Consider the following 21,558-nt stretch of genomic DNA (forward strand, 5'->3'; position numbering starts at 1 on the left):
TATGGCAGCACAGGCTCCTGTTGTGAAGTTTATTACCTGTGACAGCTGTGTGTGTGTGTGTGTGTGTGTGTGTGTGTCTGTGATCTGTGCATATGGTTATAAGTTACGTCATTTATTTGCTTTCTGGGAGATAATTCCGCACATAACACGGTTACCTTAGTCGAGTTCCCCCTGCGTCAAAATGCCGTTTACAGCATCAAGATCCAGTTTTTTTGTTTTGTTTTGTTTCTTGACACAGTTGACGTTTACCTGACAGGACGGTCATTAACGTCACTGTAGATCCACTGATTCTGTTCAGCTGTACGCTTTGTTTACATGCACACATCCACCCTGCTCATAACACACAACAAGCAGAAGGCATTTGCCAAGTCCTGCTGCACGAAGCTAAACTCAGCTCTGGGCTCCTGCCATGTCATCACCATCATCACCATCATCATCATCAGAGGTCCGTAAGCTTTTGCTGCAGTACCAGGCTGTATGTCTCAGCACTTCTCCAATGTGGGTAGAGAGGGCAGCAGGACAGTGGTCTGTGTGAGAAATGGAGAGAAATAACCCAACTAGCAAATTCTTACAGGAGATTTAAAGTAAAACTGGCACAGGATCAAAAGTTCAAAGAAGTGATGGCTGTATTGGTACTGTTGGTAACTACTAACTGTTTAACCCTAGTAGCATTTTTATGTTTTGAATTTATTTACTTGTGAATGAGGTGGCAGACAAGGCAAAGGAATGAATACTTGAATTATTAATCTGCAGAGATGCAAAAATTAATCAGTTCTCAACTATTAAATTCCACCCCAAATTCTCTGATTGCAGCACATTAGATGTGAATATTTTCTGGTTTCTTCACTCCCGTATGACAGCAAATCAAAATTTCTTTGAGGTTGTGGCTGTGGGAAACACTGATCGACATTTGACAACCATTTTTCTGGCATTTTATAGACCAAGCAATTAATCCATTAATCCAGAAAACAATTGACAGTTTAATCAACAGTATGAGTATACTGCAACTTGGTAGACATAGTAGGAACTAATAATCATAGATTATCCCAAGCATCCTTTTTCTGCAAAATAATTGTTAAAACAGAAGTTTTCATATTGACACCTATCACAACATACTGTATACGGTGATACTAATATATCTTTAGCTATATATCTTTAGATATATCTATATCTTTAGCTGATAATATTTGCCAAGTGGTATTTGCTGCTGTTTTGATCTATTGATTATTTTTTTGATTATTTGTTAATTTGTAAAATGTCATAGAATAGTGATAAGTTCCCTTTCTATGGTTCATTTGGACATAACATTACTGTATTGACTTTACAATGATAGAACAGTAGCAAATCCTCACATTATAGAAGCTGTAACCAAAAAATGTTTTGCTTTGTAATTGACTTACAAGATCAGCCGGTTGTCGATACGATTGTTTTAAAAGCAGTGCTGTTTCTGGATGAGTTGACAGGATGTTTAGTTGAACGAGTAAAGGAAATGGGTCACGGTCGGAACATTATTACTGGAATAAGCAGTGTATTTCCCCCAGCTTCTCTGGTCAATTCTGGATCTTTGTGTCTTGAACAAACGTGCAGAAATACACAGAGTAACACCACTAGTGTTCACAGTGATGTTAACAACTAATGAAAAAGCCAGTGTAAGCCTCTGTGCAAATAGACTCATGTTCTGCTAATGTTACCAATCTCTGCTCAGACGTGTGCTTCCCGTAAAACAGCTTGATCAGTGAATTAATCATCTTAGCTGTGTAGACAGTCGTATCGGGATGACTCCTGTCTGGTGCATGACCTCAGTCTGCTACTGGCAACTAGTCATTTGTTATCACTAAGCTCCATTCTCGTAGACACCAATCTAAATTGTCACCCTTACATGTTTTCATATACGATCTACTTCTTTAAGGGCCACGTGAGACCTTGCCAAGTGCCCCTTTTATTCCTATTCTGTCACACAAGAATATATGTGTTTGTGTCTGAATGAGATACAGCTTCTGGCATTCGCCTGATAAACACAAAATGGCCTCTATGAAACCATGGCTGATGCAAGGTATTGTCTTAGAAATTACACCCATAGCCCATGACCCTGCTTGTACAGGCCGTGAGCTCGGGGGTGGTGAGAATGTAGTGGCGTAATTGCTGGCTCGGATAGTAAATAGGGGGTCACTGTTTCGTGAACACAATGAGCTATAGGGACTCTTTAACAGCGTGTTGTGGAGAGCACATTGTGTGTGTGCCTGTGTTGTGGCAGCAGCCTGATAAGGGATGCTCGTCCTTTATTGAACCAAAGCATGGTATAACTCATTTACCCCTCATTTATTGTCATCTCTACTTAAACCAGTCTTTGTTCTGCAGACAATTATTCATGCCTCATTTAGGTTTGCTTTCTCTGCTGGTTTATTAGCCCATTTTTCATTTTGGTGTACTTGTTTTGTCTAGATAAATTATTCACTGAACTATAGCTGACATAAGAGAAGATTAACCAAACTGAAAGCAGAATATCTTAACATCAAGTCAGGGAAAACTTTCTGCTTTGTTTTGGATGTCAAGTGTTCCAGGAGCATAACCCATATCACTTCCTCATTCCTCTCCCATGACACAATTTGCTTGCTGTGTAGATTTTCAAGTAGATAAACTTTTTTTTGTGTGTCTGGCCTGCATTATTTAGCTTTGTTTTCTTTGACCACACACACATTGGTACCGTGTCTCAGTTACACCACAGCAGAATCTCGCAGTTGCTAGACTTTGTGGTGGTGTTATAATGGTGGGAAAATGAGATGATGCTCTGAGAAGCCCGATTTTGCTGTGTGTGTCAACAGAAACCTGAGCAGGCTTTCTCTGAGGCCACAACAGGCTTTGTTTTTTGCTCTGTGGGAGAGTATGTGGTGGTTACGTAAGCAGACGGCCACATCAGTGAGAACCAATGACTGTCAGGGTTAATTTTCTGACTTTTATGTGAAGAAGGAGAAATGTTGAAATGTAAAAACTACAGTAGGCTTGTGATGATGATCAGATAGCTCAGAGCACTTTTGTACTCAAGGCTGACTTAATCACCAAAAGGCAGAGCAAAGAATATTTGCTGAGACAATTGATGATCTGTGAAAGAGGCTAAATAATTGGCTTGATTCTTATGGATGATTACATTTTAAATCACAGTGTTTAATGTCATTGAATGTTTACTTACATCTGGAGAACAAGCGTAGAAGGCCAGTGCATCTCTGCAGCACTACAAAATGTCATCACAACACTGTTTTGTAACACATTTTACCCTTATAAGATGATGGCAGTTATTTTGCGGTTAATGTGCAGTCCCAATCAGCATCACTCACATGAGCCTGTTTTTTATGGAGGTAGCACACCAGAGTCACCTGAGCAGGTACTGATGACTCACCTTGAAATGTTGACTCAAATCTGTGAGGCACCCAGGTGAAAAGTAGAGTTCCACATTGAAGTGGTAAGACCCCCTTTTCAAGCAGCGAGGGCTTTATGACACCATTGTTGAAGGATGAAACACTGGTCTTGCCATGGGGAAGAGGGAGGCCATCAGAAGTATACCAGGGATGGTCTGGGAATCAGCTTTCGAGGAAACTTGTGGCCGTTTTTGCCTAAAACAGGAACTGAGATAAAGCAGGATCTAAACTGAGGAACTAATCAAAGATTCCTTTTGGGCCATCCTGTTTGCACTTCTACCACATCTGAAGAGCCATGAAGATAAGGTAAATGAGACTGCCCTACAGACAGCAGTGTTTTTGCATGTGACGGCAACAAACAGCTGCTACGTTGTTCTTTATAATCTGCTGCTGTGTGACTGATGTTTGAGTTGATGTTCTCCTGCTTTACAGGTTTGTTTAATTGTCAACGATTTATTGATATTTGAATATTCACTGCTGGGAAGACAGCCAGTGCATAAAACTTGGCTGTCTAAGCAATGTATGGCCAGAGAAAATGAAGCTAAAAGTAGAAAACCTACAAAACCACAATACACTACAGTGGCTTGTGCTTTGTCCACCAGCTAGTATCATACGGTTTTGTATTTAGGTAAGATATTGACAGTGAACAAGGTTGTGGTTAGTTTTTGACCAGCATGTCCTTGTTTTAAGACCTTGATGTTTTTCAATGTCCGTTTTCACAGTAGAGAAACAAGACAGTTTGATCAGAGGTTGACTCCATCCGACTTTACTCTGTGTCCGTGGATCTGGGCTTACAAAATGCGGATAAATCTCCATTTGATTAAACAGCTGGAGAATCCGCCAGATTACACGTTTTGCGTCATTTGGAGGATTTTAGCCTGAAAAGAGTTGGATCTGTGGTTGCAGGCAAAATGGAGAGAAGTTTACCAGTGTTCAATTGCATGTACGACCAACATTGCAGTGATACAAAGCTGGTTAAAAATCTGCTAAATTTGTGTTGAAGCATTTATAGTCCTTATATTGATGCTACTGGAAACTACTACCTCCTGGCTAAGGGACTTTTGCAGGGACACTATTACCCAGGAACTTAATTTAGGTCCTCTAGTCAAAATGTGGATAGTATAGATAACGTCCCAAAAAAGGTTCCTGGAAAAGAGCTTTTGTACTCTCCCTCCTCCAATCACCCAGCCTCCTGCTTCCACAAGCAGCCTCTTTTGCATATGACAGATTAAACACCACAAACACGTCATTGAGTGTGCATTTTGTCAGGATGCCAATTAGGGTGTCTGCCACATTTAGAATCTCTACCTCTTGGTTTTTTAGTTCCCCTCATGAGATAAATGTTGATAAAGGAGTCTAAAGATTCCGTGAGCACGCCGCTTTTCAGTTATTTATTTATATAGCACTGTTAATTAAGTTTGTGTATATTATACTGATTGTAAAATCCTCTGAATGGCTGCTGGCTTTTTGTTCCCCTGAATAACTTTATCCAACTGTCGAGGACTTGGGAAAAAAAGACACGTCTTCTCCCTTCTGCTCCATTATGACTTCCATTTCCGCTATCTCCCAGATAAGCTCAGAGGAGGAACTGTCTCATCACGTAGACCAGGACTGAAGGAGTATGGCAAGAGTGCAGATTATAAAGTGATAGGCTAAGTACTGCAGTGCAGACAGGGAGAGGAGGTTGTCCTGAACGAAGAGTCGCAGCCCGCTGCAGCTTTAGTGTGTTGTAAAAGCTGCTTGGTGTTTTTTCCTCAGTGTTGCAGCTGAATGGGGCTACTGAGTGTTCTGATGTCCTCTGCGTTCGTTACCTCTGACCTTTTCTCCCTCACCCCCTAATGCAACATAAAGAAAGTGAGGGCGAGTGAAAGAGGGACAAAGAGGAATAATACCATTAGGGAGTTTTCTGCTGCCTCGTCTTTTTGAAGGACTGCTACGCTGGAACCGTGTCAACTCTTAAAGCTGTGGCAGGACGAGCACTGAGACGTACACATGGGAAGATGATGCTGCAGTGTCTTACAGACTTGCCGTAATCAGATTCAGAGGTGACTCCCTCAACAAGACCTATTTGATTAATTCGCTTAGCACAGCAATATCTGTAATTGAAAGTGTGCATGCAGAGAAGGCCCAGCAGACCTAAGTTGAGACCCTTGAGGTATGGTTAGAGATACGGTGCCTGTTATCTCTGCTGCTGTCACTCTACCCAACACCGTCCACTTTCCGAGTCGTCCCTTTTCTCCCCTCGGCATTATATCAGATGTTGTGTATACGCCCCAGTCAATCCCAGCGTATTATATCAAGCCTGTCTGACACTCTGTCTTATTTGATCTGACTACATCCTCACCCCTCTAGGGCAGAGATATAGTCTGAACTTAGTTTGCTGCTCATAGAGAATACTTTTATAAAACTGTACTAAATTAACTGGTGTGTATTCATTAACACACTCTCAGGTATTTTGCTCTTTTATTTTTGGAGCATGCTGTAGGTCTTAACACTATTAACACTATTCATGAATATTCATGGTTGTAATATTCTTCTATCAGCAGGAGGTTGTAATTGGGTCTACCTGGGACTATAGTGACTATAATATGCATGGGTTTACTTTTTTTTCTTTTTTTTTTTTTTTAGAACAGGCTCTTGGAACATTATGACAAACTGAAATGTTGTGCTACTGCATAGGGAAACCATTAGTAACTCGTTCTGTTTCTCTTACACTGAAGAGGGGCATCTGGGGTCCAGCATTTACAATGACTGATTCAAACAACAGCAGGCTTTTTCACTGTCCACAACAGGGTTAACCGCTTTAAGGAACTTGAAATTGAAATAGAAATAGTGCTGGAACTAGGGCCGTGTCTTGTAGCTTCAAAGTATATCTTGATATTTTGAAATATCCTCAACAATGCTTGATAAATTCGGGCAAAAAAAGTACAACATTGCAGTGATGACTATTGGTACTGTCACACAATACTAACACTGAGATTTTTAATGAATGATTTTAAGTAATGTGAATGACCAAGTGGGTGAAGGCAAGTATTAGATCACGTAGAACAGTCTGATCATTTACATCAAATTACTGTAAAGATGTCTTTAATACCAGGACACTTATCCCATACTACCAAGATGTAATGATATCCAAATGCTTGTAGCTTAAAGCTTAAGTAGAGAGAGACATAATGGACCAAAACAAGGCAATTCTATTGTAAGAACTGATTTGAGTAGAAAATCAGTTACTTGCCAATGCTACAGAGAACATCAGCCAAGATATTTAATTGGATTTCCTTTTAAAACTCCAGACTAAGATAATGAATTGTTTCCAATGTTGCTGTGGGTGTTTTTAGTCGTACTGATGTGAATTCCAAGTGACGTGATGGGCTTTCATTGGCAGATTATCCTTATATTGCAGAGTAATTCAGTTACAGTACAATCAATCCCTTGCGATTTGTCCATTCTTGGAAACGGGAAACTGCAGTGGCAGACAGTTTTGATCACTCTTAACTCAATATGCGAGCAATTGCATTTGGACAGTGATCTTGAAAGTGTAATGCAGTAGGACTGACCCTCACAAGGAGAGAGTGGAAGGTTATGCTGGAACACATGGATGGATATTTGAAGTAGCATCGTCAAGGCATTTGTGTAACAAAACATTTTCTTCTACAACAATTTTCTGCAAACTGCTCTATTCACTTGCAACACTTTATTGCTGTAATGCACATGTTCGTTATCTGGACAATCAGTGGGAGTGCCACACACACACACACACACACTCACACTCACATCGATGCAGCATTCCTTCCTGTAATTGGCTACGGGTACAGTGTTGATTTTTAAACTCAAGTCATTTCGGAGTCCTCCGTCTACACAACTGGAGAGGCTTGAAAAGCCTGTTCCCCTCAGGCCTGAAATCAATGGCATCTGCTTCAGGACTCCTCTGGCTTTAATGGGAGAAGGTATCCAAATTACACAGTAAAGGGCCAAATCAGCATCTTACTGGAGGTAGGCTTTATAGCTGATATCTTTTCTGTACAGTGTATTGCAGAATAGCCCCGCATCTCCTTACAGGGACTGCAGCTTATTTAACTTACTAAAGCACTGAATTGTTGACAAAGATGCCTGTTTCCTTGCAGTAACCTGGAACAACTGTTAGAGTTTATCTTTGTTTTTCCACGTTTCTCTTTCTCAACCTCTTGGCCCTTTTCAGCAGGGTAGGTCAAGTACATGCTGCCAGCTGCAGTCTCTCTCTTCCTTCAGAGGATGTGTTCTTATTACAGTGTCTTTTGTTTGAGGGTTTGATGTTACAGCCTTTCATCTCTGAGAGACGCACTTGCACGTCTATCTGTGTTATTGTGTCTACGACAGATATTCCCAGTCATTTATGGATGGAAGATATGGCCTTTAGATAATATTGCAATATCTTCAGGCTATATCCTACACAATGTAAGTCTCTGTATTTTGAAATCTCATCAAAAGCACTTCAGAAATATGTGGACCAGGCAATGACTTCGAATCTCATTATTTTTGAAGAAATGCCTCAATATGTGTATTGGATTTATTCATCTTAAAACCAGGTTCTGAAATGTGAAATTTACTAATGAGAATGAACACCTGCCTTCTCCTGGTCCTTGGTTACACAGAGGGATATCTCCTCTTAAACTTAAGGCAAAGAGGCTGCAGGCTATTACATTTAAGCTTACTATTGTAATACTGAGCCAGTAGTCTGTTGAAAGGCTATATTTTTATATAGAGGATTAATTTAATCCCTGAGATATAGCCCCGATGACCTAGCCTTATAGCTGCTCTGCTTTGAGAATATCCACAGTGCATGCTGCAGAGTTAAAAGGCACATTTCTCACATCTTTGCACTGGCTATGTCGGTTTGCAATTTTGAGCTGTCAGACCAATCCCCAAACCCTAAGAGACAGCTTTGACTTAGCTGATGCTGTGATGGAATTAGAAATCTATCGCTATAATAACGAACCACAGCTGCAGAGACAGCTCGTCCCCTTCTCCTTCCCCGGGGCAATCCCTTTGCCCTGTCTCAGGTAGGAAGAAAGTGCAATTCAGCACTTGTTTCTGTCCTTCACCCTGATAGACAGAAGGCCGTGTGTGTAACAGCTTTTTGTCAGAAGTTGTCATATAAACTTCAAATTGGCACTGCTGAACTTGGTGGTTGTGCAAGGCTACCTATGATGAGGTTTTTCTAATAAGGTGTTGTGCTACTGTTTTGCCTATATTGAAACAGGTCTATCAGACTGTTATTGAGCTTTTTAAATTAACCTGCTGTTGTATCTATGAATATTTTATGAACTTTCAAGTTGTCTGACTAGTCAAAACAAGGAGTAAGGGCACTCTTCTCACCTGTCTGTCTAGGCAGACCACTTGACGCAGTCTGTTTTCCCCTTAATCAAGCTAAAAGGGGCTCTGCGGCAGGACTCGAGTGAATTTCATGCTATACTCACTAGACTTTGTCTAATAATGAAGCTTAATGTTAAAATGTCTGTTTGAAATTATCTAGTTTACCCTTACTGGTCACCTATATATGACAAATGGATCAGTCATTTTCATCATTTTTATGTATCATGATGGAAATGATCCTCAAAGCAATATGAATATGTAAATGTGTAAGAGAATTGGCCTGATTAGCTCAATTAATTATGTATATATAGCACATGTGTGCAATATACTAACCCATGAGCAGTGACCGCATGCATTAGCCGATGAAGGTCAGCAGCAAAGTGCTAACTCATCTAGATCAAGGCGAGGACTGGGTAGTATGGTGGCCCTGGATCATTAACTTTAGTGCTGTGAAGAATTGACTGTCACCAGTGAAGGCATCCCCCCCCCAAGATTTCACTCCCCTCCCATCAGTGTTTCTGTCTTCTCACTCTCTATCCTGCTCTTTCCCACCCTCCACCCTCCTCCCCTCCCTCGCTCTGTTGTCTCTCTTTCACTCTCCAAATATTAACAGGGTCATTTGAATGTCCTACATTGCTGGGAAGTTGTGATGATGTCAGCTGCTCTGCGCTGATCTCTGAATGGCTTCTGAATGCAGACTCATGAAATTGAGACCGGCTAAGATTTTCTTTTAATAACCAGCTCTAAAAGTGTAATTTACTATAAGTTGTGTATTTATTAATTTCTCAACTACATACCACAAACAGTAAAACTGTCCTTGTTTTTCTGTCCAGGGTGGTCTTCCACCACAGCTATTAGCTATTAGATTTTCTATAGCCAGTGACGAACACAGCTGTTTACAGCTTTCTGTACTGTAGATTACTGACAAGAATGAGTCACTGCTGACTTGCTCTATTGATGGGGATCTTTCATTGACATCCCTTTAGAGCAAACCAGTTGAATCAGGTCCTCTGACTCAGACTACTACCCCTTGCTTCAGCCTTCACCTCATCACTGAGAAAATAACAAGCCTTCTCTTGTCGTGTGTGTGTTGCCAGGGAGATTTTAAGAGTGAACGTGTCACCAGCCCAGTCACTCTGTAAGCCTCATTTGAAGCTAAGGGGAATGCAGCCTCTTATCTCAAGGCTGTTGTCTTTTTGCTCGGGGCACCCGCAGTTGAAAAGCAACTTAAATACGTTTGTTTCTGCACCGCCGCTGCAGCTGCTCTGCATGCTTGCCCCCCAAGCCCTTTGTGCTCATGACCCCACTGACCTGATGTTCCCACCATTCCCCCTGTAGGCACCGCGCCATTCACAACAACGTGCTGAGAATTTAAAAAAAAAAAAACTGAAGTCGAACCTGGAGATTTAAGGACACAAACAATACTATACTAACAATTATACGCTTTCAAGGTTACTAATTCTTGTTCATGTTGTAGTTGCGCCATGCCCTAGGATACCTTTTTTATGATACAGGTTTTATTATAGCCTTATCAAAGCTCTCACTCTTTGCTTGTGATAAGATTAGAGCATATTCCAGCACCGCCCTAAGAGCCTCTGAAGCATACACCTATATATTATACACAGAGACACTGTATTTACTTTCATGCCATCAGTGTTTTAGAGTATTACATTTCACTCCCAGGCGTGTATTTTTAAATTAACTGTCAAGTTAAGATGGGCCTACTTTCTGTTTATTATGTTGGACTCCCAATGCCTATTATAACTATAACGATAAATAATACACACGTATTGAAAATAGGAATTTCTTTAACATGTTTGTAAGCAACCTAGCACCTACACTAGCTGTCATAGTTTCAGTTTGGCATGCCAGCATTTTCTTACCATCACAGCTACATTTTTTGTGCAGTTTCGATGTGTTTTTTTTTTTTTTTTACAGTTGCGGCAAGGCTCTCACATTCCACTTCTGTCAGTGACAGCTTCATTGAGACAGTCCATTTCTTTTTTTGATGGTCCTAAACCAGTCTCTACCATCTGTCAGTCACACAGTGACATTCAACCCAGAGTCCTCGGTGGTCTGCTCCTTCGGAGAGCTTGGCAGGAGAGTGTGTGTGTGTGTGTGTGTGTGTGTGTGTGTGTGTGCGTGTGCGTGTGCGTGTGCGTGTGCGTGTGTGTGTGTGTGTGTGTGCGTGTGCGTGTGCGTGTGCGTGTGCGTGTGCGCGTGTTTATATGTTGGGAATGAGGGATCTCTCACAGTGGTGACAGCATTAGTTAGCAGTTAGCTGGCGTTGGGAGAAGTGGAATTCAGGGAGCTGATTTCTATATTGACACAGGAAGGAGGGTTAGGAAACGGACACTACTGCCTGTAGCTCCTTTTCAGACGTGCCATGTGACAACAGTTTGACATGTTTGAATAAACAGCCATGTCCCTTTAACATGACCATCTAGATGGTTGTAACATTTTTGTATCACTCTTAACACAACAAAAGTCTTGCTGTGGCAGAACAATGTGTAGCAAGAGAGAGAGAGAGATAAAATGCGCTTCTTGTGCTGCCTTCTAAGGTCGTAATACAATTATCAATCCTTTACACTTGAAATCAGATAAATCATCAAGGAAAGGACGAGTAGGAGACCCTCTGGTAATAATATGACCATCAGTCTCCATATATAGTTTTTCATTGTTTACTTATGAAGATATGAACATCTAGCTTAATGTTTTACATACAGTACAGCATGAGAAAAAAAAACTAGTCTGAACACAACATGCTCTGTGCTTGTTTACTTTTAGATTAATTCTCTGTCTAATAACATTACACTGATGTGAAAATGTAGCAGTCATTTTTTTGGAGATCATCCCTCAGGCTTACAATGATTTAAGGCTCCTCAATCTTGCATTGTTATTTAACTTTCTCTGCTTCTCTCTCCCTCTTCCCCCCGCTGTCCTCAGATGTTCCTGACTGTATACCTCAGTAACAATGACCAGCATTTTACTGAGGTCCCTGTTACCCCGGAGACACTGTGCCGGGATGTGGTGGACTTGTGTAAGGAGCCGGGGGAGACGGACTGCCACCTGTCCGAGATGTGGCGTGGATCTGGTGAGTGGCGGTGCCAGTCCACCCTGTGTTATCCTTAACACACACTGAGGAACATGAGCTTTTCAGTCACATGATGTTTTGGAATATGGCTATATCCCAAGGGACAGGAGTCACTGTGCAGACACTTGTTTGTCCTCTTCTTTTTAATTAGAAGGAAATTGCTTCTCTGAAGATAGCGCTATGTGGAGATTAGCTGTGTGGTCAACTGCCTGGCGATTTCTTTTTGAAGGGCTTATCTCTTTTTGGTCTGCAATGCAAATGAAGCCGAGCCCGTAATCCCTGTAACAAACACAAGCATCTTCGCATTTCTCAGGTGGGAGGGGGGATGTTGAAGATTTCTTGCCTCCCCGAATTTTCCCCATCTCTCATAGTCATGAGGTACTCAGAATCAGAGCTCAAGGAGTCAGGCTTCGTAGCCGTCTCCATGGTGATGCTGCCGTAAGAGCGAAGAAAGTGCCAATTATTGTGTTTGAGTACTTCCACAAGTACGCTGAAAAGAGACTGCTAACTGCTGAAAAGATTGTCTCATTTTGTAGCCATTTTTCATACTCACTGCTGACTCCCCTCGAAAACACAGCAGTAGCATTTTGAATAAAATTTCTATGTAAAGTTATTCATAACCCCTATATTACAGCTGTTGCTGATTTGTTGTGCCGTTATGCTGCTATAATAGATGAGCTTCATTGACCTCTACTTGACTGTAATGTGTTATTCCATTTGTGTAATGAAATGGTCTTATGCAGGTTGAAGAAAATGTCTGAGGAATAGCTGATGAGCCTTTTGGCTCTGCACCAGTGGGAATAATTGACAACACATCACAGTTGTTTGCCTTGAGGTCATTGCTCAGAAAGATCAACGAGATGCTGATGGCGCTGATGAAATGAACAGGGTTGGGACAGGATTCACAAAGCAAACATCACATGCACAATTGACCTACATTGTTATTGTCACTACATTGCTCAGCTTAATGTAATAAGACCTTTTGAGTATTGACTTTATGGGTGTGCTTTTGCCTCACATCTGAGCATTGACGTGTTTTTATGTGTTCCATATGCAGAGCGAGCCGTAGGTGACGGGGAGAGGATGCTGGATGTGCTCCAACGATGGGGACAGCACAGGGCAGAGGTGCGCTTCTTTCTGCGTCACAATCGAGCTCCAAGCAGGGAATCAGGTAAGTGTCCATCTCTGGCACCCACCCCAACAACACATACAATAAATGATGGAGCTGCAACGATGAGTTAATTGGATATTATATAGGATTTACTGCTTTTTTAACATTTATTTTCTTATCATTTATGAAAGTAAATGAAAAGTCTTTGAGTTTTGGATCATAAGCTGGACAAAAGAAACAATTTAAAGACGTATCTGTGTCCCTGGAAAATGTGATGGGCATTTTTCTTATTTTTTTTTTCCATGGACTAAACTATTAATCTATATATTGTGAAAATAACAAGCAGTTTAATCAATAATGAAAATAAGTGGTTGCAGCCCGAAATGTTGATGAAGCAGAAGCAAAGGTTTCTACAGTCACTTTGTCTCACATAAGAATCATGGTTTGGAGAGGTGGTGTCCTAAGAGAGAAGTCATTTGGCACCAACGTAGTAAACTCCAGAGATGCCTGCAGCCTCTACAGATACACAACACATCCCCTGTTTAAGGCAGCCTGTTTGAGACAGAGATTGAACCAAACAACCTGACTACTTTATATTACAGTGGTTTGGAAATGGTACTGTTAAGACTGCCTTTATCCAGGAGGGGGCTTTATATTAGCAGGTTTCAAATCCTTGAACAAGTTTTATTTAGCCGTACTGGTGTAGGCCAGGGTGAACGCAGGGTGTCCCAGTAACGTCATAAGCCTGTTACTTTTCAGTTTTCTTAGGAACACAGAAAACTCTAGTATTTTAGTCGTGTGCTATCCTCTCAGCCCCCAGTTGCGTAACTAAGCCCTTTTTACCCCTCACAGCTTGAGTCTGGCCCAGGGATTAGATGGCTGTTTTCCCTTCCTGTTATCTTAGCCTGCGCTTGTTTTCCCACACTGTTAGCTTAGCTCTGCTCAGGCTTTGCAACACATTTCTGTAGTACCTTTTACTCTTAGTGAATTTTTATGAAGATTGGTACACTACACATTGTGGAGACACTGTTGTACTCAGTCCTACCAGTAGTATTAACTTTGTTAAATGTTTACATTTCCTGGTGCTGAGCAGCCATGTTCTTTCTTAACAGGTCAGAGGACAAGACTTATTCTCTGCAGAACTGAGCATGCTCAATAACTGTCGCTAAATGTCATTATGTCAATTATTGAGCCTCAGCATGGTGTTCTGTTCACACTAACACTTATACAGTATATGTATTTAACATGCATACTGTATGTCAAGGGTCATCTAAAACCATTATGCAAGCTAAAGGGCTTTGGTAATGGGCCAAGGCTTTAACGATGGGATCTGGATTTCCAGACTCCCACCCCCTGTCAAATGGTACTAGCATGATTGGATATAAGTGCATTCATGTACACAGACAAGCACATTCACACACACACACAGTCGCCGCCAGACGGTTATGTATTAGGTTAAACCCTGAGATTATTGCAAGTCACAAAGAGCACTGATCCCAGTTGTTTCCCAGAGGAACTAAATTCATTCAGCACTAGCCAGACTGTTTAGTGTAGCTTTCTACTGATCTACACCCTCCTCTGCAGCAAGCCCGGAGAGAGCCGTGCACCTAGGTGTGTGCTCTTTGTTTGTCAGAGACAGTGACAGGCTAAAAGGCCAAGCTGAGGTTCCAGTCATTTTTCACAGCTGTCTGTAAAGGCCAGTAGAATGCAGTATGCTGTTTCTTGGCTTGGACTAATCTGATGCAGTCTTTTTTAGATGAAACTCTACAGTAGATTGTGATGTCTGATATCTTATTCTCAGGTGGGTCAAGAAGCTCAGAGCCGAAGAGGAATGGAGTAAAGGGTCCTCCAGACAGAAGAATGGAGAATGGGGTGAGTTCTTCTACACTTTTAGACTATTTGAAATATGTTTGGCAGGATGTTTCTCACTTAGAAGGCTTTTTACTGTACCTTCTCATTTCCACTTAGCTCTGTGTACCTTTGCAAGCCGACCAGAAATCCATTCATTCCAGTGGGAACCTCCATGTTCTTCAGTGTGTTTGCAAAAGCTGAATTTGCTTCAAGTGCACTGAAAATTTTAACTTTCGCCATGTTCTGTGTGCGCAGAAAGTTGGCATTTAGAAATGAACCCTATCTGATTGATGACGGTAATGTTGGTAGCATGTTATCTTTGAATCTAGAGCAAATGCATAGTGATTCATTCATTGTTGTCAGAAATTGTTGGTCTAGTTTTTGTCCCAGTGATACTCATATCTCCCATGTCTGCGGTGGCATTTCCATCTATCAGAACACTAGGGGGTCCACAGAATTACGGACTCGAAACGAGTTATTACACTTCTAGCTTCCATGGTTTATTCCAACCAGAACATGTTTTGATGCACTATCAACAGAAACTTCTATTTGTTCCTAATTCTTGTCATGCGGATCATAGACTTTAGTGTTAAAGTTAGAGACCATCTTGCAACTGGATTACACCAGTTGCAATGCCCATCAGCATGTTCCTGTTCAGACCTGTGACTAGTCAGTAGTTGCTGCATTACCATGTGAAGCCACACCCATCTTCAGACTCTGCCTTAAGACATACAAGACATACAAACACCTGTCAAAATACTCAATATTGCTTGTGTCGGTGGTGTCCAAAGCACCTAATTATGCCGTGATGAAACACACAGACTCACTTTTTACCAGATGACACTATTCCATAGCCTGGTATGTTGATTAATGATTTGACAGCGGTACCAGAGGGTACTAAATAATTCAATTAAAAAATCACCTTGATGTGTACTGTAAAACGGTAAAAATAATTATTAATCTGAGAATGTCACCTAGAATAAAAGCACTTTGAATCTTGACATCACAAAAAGTCCAATTTTGGTCCCTTTATTGCACATTTGTTTAAGAAGTTAGAGGGATTTTGATTCTCCTCATTTGTCTGTCTCTGATTTTGCTTCTCTGAATGCGTTTTCTTTTGTCCTTTGTCTGTCTTATTTATCCTTGCCCAGGTGGCGACACCCCGCATGGACATGACTTTGGCTGAACTGCAAGAGATGGCTGCCAGACAGCAACAACAGATAGAGGCTCAACAACAGCTCCTCGCTTCCAAGGTACATAAAGAAGTACAAGATGAAAGGGGAGTTGTGGAACAGGTGGAGAGATGGGTGGGATACAGGGGATGAAGAGGTTAAGTGGTGGAGATGAAAGTAAAAGCCAGAGGAGCAGAGACAAAATAATGGAGCAAGATTAAAGAGGGGGTTAGTGTGAGAAAGTAGAGAGAGGGTACTCAGAACAGCAGAACTAAAACAAGTCTAGAGCACTTATGGAACGGAGGACTTTAAGATTGTGTGCATGTTGAAGTTTTGATTGACAGGTGAGATAAATTGTGGATGGCCTCAGGTGTAGTGTTTATAATTTGAGAAGCCTGAGACTGCTGCGTGCCTTTGATTCTCACTGCACAGGACTCCTCTGGTATTTAAAGATCGTTTTCTCACTTGCTTATTGCTTGTTTTTGAAAATGTTTGAGAGAAAACGGGTGTAATATCAAATCAAATTAGATATTTTTCCTCCCACACATTGTGTGTCTTGCAGAGGCACCTTCAAATGTCCAGTTCTGCTGATACTGGTGGTACTGTGTTACGATGACTTTAAAAAACTGGCATCTTTCTCTGTGTCCCTGCTTAGACATGCCCTACAGGTTGCACACCTTTGCCCTTGACTCACTTAATCAGTTCTATCAAAGCAACTGTTGAACTGTGTGTATGCCTGAGGGTAATATAACAAGCCTAGGAATGTATCTTCAGGCTGTCATGTAAACTTGCTCACAGTTCAAGTATGCAAACAGGCTTACCATCAGCATGTCACATAGTTTCACACTGCTCCAGGTAGAGACTGTGTTGTACTCATCTTAGAACCTGTCACATGCCGGTTCAAAAGTGACTCTCTGAGTTTGAAAACGGAAATAAGTTCCACAGAATGTTTCCCTAACACTTATTTATCCAGGCATGCTGATATACAAGGAAACAATACTCGGCTATGGGTTGGTGATAAATGAAAGTTAACAGCAATGTTTTTGTTTAGTTATGTTTCTGACCTTTGCTCCATGCTCACTTTTGTCTCTCAAGGAGCAACGGCTGCGCTACTTGAAGCAGCAGGAGCAGCGTCAGCAGCAGCAGGCCTCTGAGCAGGAGAAGCTGCAGCGCCTCCGAGAGAACATTGAGAACCAGGAAACTCGGCTCAAGAAGGTCCGGGCCCTCAAGGGCCAGGTGGAGCAGAAACGCCTCAGCAATGGCAAACTAGGTAAGCACATGGACATAAACATGAAGATGCAATGTCTTTCTGTGATCTCCTGTCTTCATAATACTCTTATCGCCTTCCTCAACTCCCTATCTAGTGGAAGAGATAGAGCAGATGAACAACCTGTTTCAGCAGAAGCAGAGAGAGCTAGTGATGGCTGCGTCCAAAGTGGATGAGCTCAACCGACAGCTGGAGTTGCTCAAAAATGGCAAAATGGACAACTTCCACGACAACCAGACCTCTGTAGCTGAACTAGACCGACTCTACAAGGAGTTACAGGTGTGCAGAAATAAAATTTACAAAAAATACAGATCGTAGCTTCAGAGACAATATTTGTTTTAAATGAGCACAACCATCTCTTGATCTGGCCCTAATGTCTTGTCCTTCTTGGTGATCAGCTGAGGAACAAGCTCAACCAGGATCAAAACTCTAAGTTGCAGCAGCAGAGAGAGAGTCTGAACAAGCGCAACCTGGAGGTGGCTTCCATGGACAAGCGGATCAGTGAACTCCGAGATCGACTGTGGAAGAAGAAGGCAGCGCTGCAGCAGAAGGAGAACTTGCCTGTAAGTATCGTAACATATACATCACATAAAAAAAAAAAACATTAAATGAACTGACTCAGAATCCTCTCACTTATCTTCTTCAGTATTTTGAGAAAGCTGTTCTCATAGCTTTAATTGTTATTGTGACTTTCTTACAATTTGTCAGATCATCATTATTTATATCTGCTAATAAGTGATGGAAATGGTTTTGATCAGAGCTCCCCCTAGTGGCCATATGATAAAGGCTGTTTGTATCTCTGCCTACCTCCGGTAAGCCTTAGATGCCCAAGCATCCAGAGCACGCCCGTGCCAACGTAAGGCCCCTTTACCCTTATTACCTTTTGTGTGGGAGATCCTAGTGGCCCTCTCGCTTGAAGGACTCAACTCCTATCCATCTTTTTTTACATCCTTTGATCTATCTGTCTGAGATAGCTGCTGGGTATTGATCATTGTTTCGATCATGTCACAGAGTTGAATCCAAGTTTACACTCTCACTCCTTTGCTCAGCTGTGTTTTCAGTCCCTTTTGGCAAAAACAACTCTCGGAGATGAGAGAGGAGTAATAAGCGCAGGCTGACAGGCAGGAATGTCAGGGGAGATGCTATCTTTCCTGTCTGCACTCTTGACAGAAACAGGAAAAGGCGTATAACCACTTCACTAAAGGTAAAAAAAACAAAAAAAACACCCCACTAAAAACATTTGATTTTCAAAACACATTTCATAGTAATAAAATACGTGGTAATCATCAGCACAGACTAGACATTTGCAGAATGAAATTCAAGTCTTTGTACAAGCTGTAATGAGTGATAAGGTTTTGGGTCTTAGCTTGCTGCCTGGTGTCTCCCTGCCCCTGCACTCCTCTCTCCCCTTTCCAGGAGTTGTTTTGAACTCAGGTTGCCATGGGACTGTAAATAAGAGTCAACAGACTCGTCTCTGAAACAGACTGCCAAGAAGGAAAAGGAACATGCTCACTGCTTCGAGGTCGAAAGCTTGTTTAGGGAGAGCAAGGATGTATGAAAACACCAGTGTTGTGATTGGATGATTTTATGTTTTCATCCTTCAATAATGCAAGTTATTTTTCTCCGTCCTTTATGCAGTCACTCTTTTAATCACAATTTCCTGATCAGGTCGAACTTCTCTTAGACATACTTAGGTTGTTTCATTGGCCTTCATCATTAACTCTCTTTCTTTACACCAAATTAACATTCAACCAGTTAAACACAAAGATTGTTTTTAACTTTATTTTCGGTGCCATCAAAAATTATTTTTTTACACAATAAGTATTCTCCTCCGAGGGTAGCGTGCAGTGTTACTAAGCAAATGATGTGTACAAGAGCTAAAGTGGCCTATAAGTTAGAACATAAATAATAAATGTCAAAATAGAGATGTAACATATCCTTCCGAAGCTCTGCAGGAAGCCTTTTAGATAAATGAGCAACTTCCACCCCAATCCAGCTTTAAAGAAGCACAACTTTTCTTTTGATGCCAGTTGACATGTATACTAAAGTAGGAACAGAGCAGAGGAGTGTGTGTGCATGTGTGTTTGTGTATGCATGTGTGCGTATTTGAGATGAAGGCCTGAATAGGTCCCAGTGAGGAGGTGATTTACCCACACCCTGCTCGGAATCATAATGAGTAGGCCTTTTTCACACCAGCACAAAGACACACTCCATCCAAGCTGCTCTCTCCTCCAACCAAACAGCAAGTGTCCATCTGACATCACCCGACAAGCACGAATAACCATACTGACTGAAGAGAGGTAGTCTGAGAGCTGCCAGCCCTGAGTCATCCCGCACCTTCTCAGTCACAGAGTTCAGGAAACTCTTAGAAAAGGGCGAATATAAGATTTTAAAAAAGGGGGATTATTTGGTATCTTGAACTGCTGTTGCATGTTTGTGCTTTTGTTTTTTTTCAAGAATGGCTATCCTGGTAAAGAGAGGGCTTCAAAAGACACTCATCTTCAGGTAACTAAACTAGTATCAGAGCTGAACTGATGTGTTTAAAAATGTGTTTCTTTTCTTTCTGATCTGACCTCTTGAGTATGACTTGGCACATCAGATTCCATTAGTTTGTTTTTTGTTTCAGGGCCTTGACAGGCAAAGTGAAACATGGTCCTCTTTTCAGCTCTGAGATACATTTTTGTTGAAGGGTTGACATTTATTTAAAAAAAAACAGTTTAAGTAGTGTTTACTGGGTTTGGAAAACATAAAGGCTTTTGAGTTTTTCTCTTTAAGATGTATCTTAGTTACCGTCTACAAGCTAAAGGCTTGAAGAGGATTTACTGTCTGTGTGGATTTTACATCACCAGTCCAAGTTCGAGAGCCCACATCTATTCTAGCTGCTTTAAAATTACTGTAAATTAAAACTGCATGATGTTATATTACAACATGTTTTAGAGAGAGGACCATTAAAATGTCAGGGTTTTAATATTGTATAACTCTGCAGTCAGGAACTGTAATTAAAATTTTCCTCAAGCAGTGTAGTTATACATGAGTTACTAAAATCAGTGATTGGTAAGCTATCTTAACACCAGTGTGAGTCGTTCAAGGCAGGACTCAGATGAAGGCGATGTTTGTCCGTCATTCAAACATTTTAATCCTGAATAAACCATCCTTATTTCTTTTTGTTGGATTGAAGAAGACTGCCGTACAGATCATTTAACACTTACTGGGGTAAATCCTTGTAATTGAGTAACAATACTGACTGTTTTGGTGCCACCTACAGGCCAGCATTGATATTTTTGTCTCTGCAGTGGCAAAGATTTCTAAGAATGTTAAAGTTTCCTAACCATTTTTCATTCATTATCAATTTTTCATATTTATTTAATTTCTTATAGCTTAGAGTTTTAGTGTTGTGAAATGCTTCAGTATTAGGGCTACTGTCAGCAAGCTCTCTATGATATACAATTGTCATTAACAAAACATCAGGCAAATTTGGTTGCCATTCAGTCTCTGCACCCTAATTTCTCTGAATTACACTAACACTCTCTCTTTTCTGTCTTCTGTATTACAATATATGTTAAAGTACTCTCATTGACCTATCAGCTTTCTTTTTTTTTTCTTTCCTATCCTGTCACTGAACAGCAGCCCTCCGATGGCCAAGCCGGACAGCAGTCAGGTCCGTCTCGCGTGGCAGCGGTCGGCCCATACATCCAGTCTTCCACCATGCCCCGAGGCCCAGTGAGGCACGACCCGCTTGTAAAACCAGCCTACCCAGACGGAACTGCCACTCTTCCATCCCACGACCCACAGAGCAAGGCCGGCACAGGTGAGCAACCACAGGCGACGCACCTTCTGCAGCCTTTCACCTTTTAGTTTGAGCCCTTTACTTTCTGCCAGGCTGTGGAGCGACCTGGCAGCAGGCCCTCACTTAGTTCCTTCTGTCATTTTAGACATTAGTTAGTCAGCTAAATTTATAATAAGAGTTATAAAATAAAACCTTAATCGTCGTGTTTCTTTATGTATGTCACCATAGACTTGGGTACATTTTTGTGTGTTTTATCGAAATGTGACAAAACTATTCTGCGTCGATCAGGAGCAGAGGATTCTGGGACACCTGCGGGTTGTGATGTCACTCTGAGCTCAGAAGGTAGTTAGTTACCTCCTGGATGGTGTGTTGTGATCTAGTATTGCTGAGCCCGAACATCACAATCTTATTTTCACTCTCTTGACATATTCTGAAATACTTGTGATGTTTTGCAGTGAGTTGTTGGTTTGTGTTTTTGCTGTGTTGTTTGTCTGTATGTGTCATTCTTTAT

The 21,558-nt window shown here is 41.4% G+C and overlaps 1 protein-coding gene across 4 annotated transcripts in view; it reads left to right on the forward strand.

Moving 5' to 3' along the window:
• Positions 1 to 21,558, forward strand: part of LOC119033077 (apoptosis-stimulating of p53 protein 2-like) — a 30,927-nt gene that overhangs the window by 818 nt on the left and 8,551 nt on the right. For 2 of the 4 annotated variants that reach the window (XM_037122694.1, XM_037122695.1), the window contains exons 3-11: positions 11,712 to 11,859; positions 12,917 to 13,030; positions 14,772 to 14,842; positions 15,973 to 16,074; positions 17,089 to 17,263; positions 17,358 to 17,539; positions 17,659 to 17,823; positions 19,718 to 19,765; positions 20,885 to 21,068. In XM_037122694.1, coding sequence (XP_036978589.1) covers positions 11,712 to 11,859; positions 12,917 to 13,030; positions 14,772 to 14,842; positions 15,973 to 16,074; positions 17,089 to 17,263; positions 17,358 to 17,539; positions 17,659 to 17,823; positions 19,718 to 19,765; positions 20,885 to 21,068 — 1,189 coding nt within the window. The remainder of the gene's footprint in view (positions 1 to 11,711; positions 11,860 to 12,916; positions 13,031 to 14,771; positions 14,843 to 15,972; positions 16,075 to 17,088; positions 17,264 to 17,357; positions 17,540 to 17,658; positions 17,824 to 19,717; positions 19,766 to 20,884; positions 21,069 to 21,558) is intronic. The other 2 variants (XM_037122696.1, XM_037122697.1) reach the window with 2 other exon arrangements.

Source organism: Acanthopagrus latus, chromosome 15 (assembly GCF_904848185.1).
Source record: "Acanthopagrus latus isolate v.2019 chromosome 15, fAcaLat1.1, whole genome shotgun sequence".
Classification (NCBI taxonomy): Eukaryota; Metazoa; Chordata; class Actinopteri; order Spariformes; family Sparidae; genus Acanthopagrus; species Acanthopagrus latus.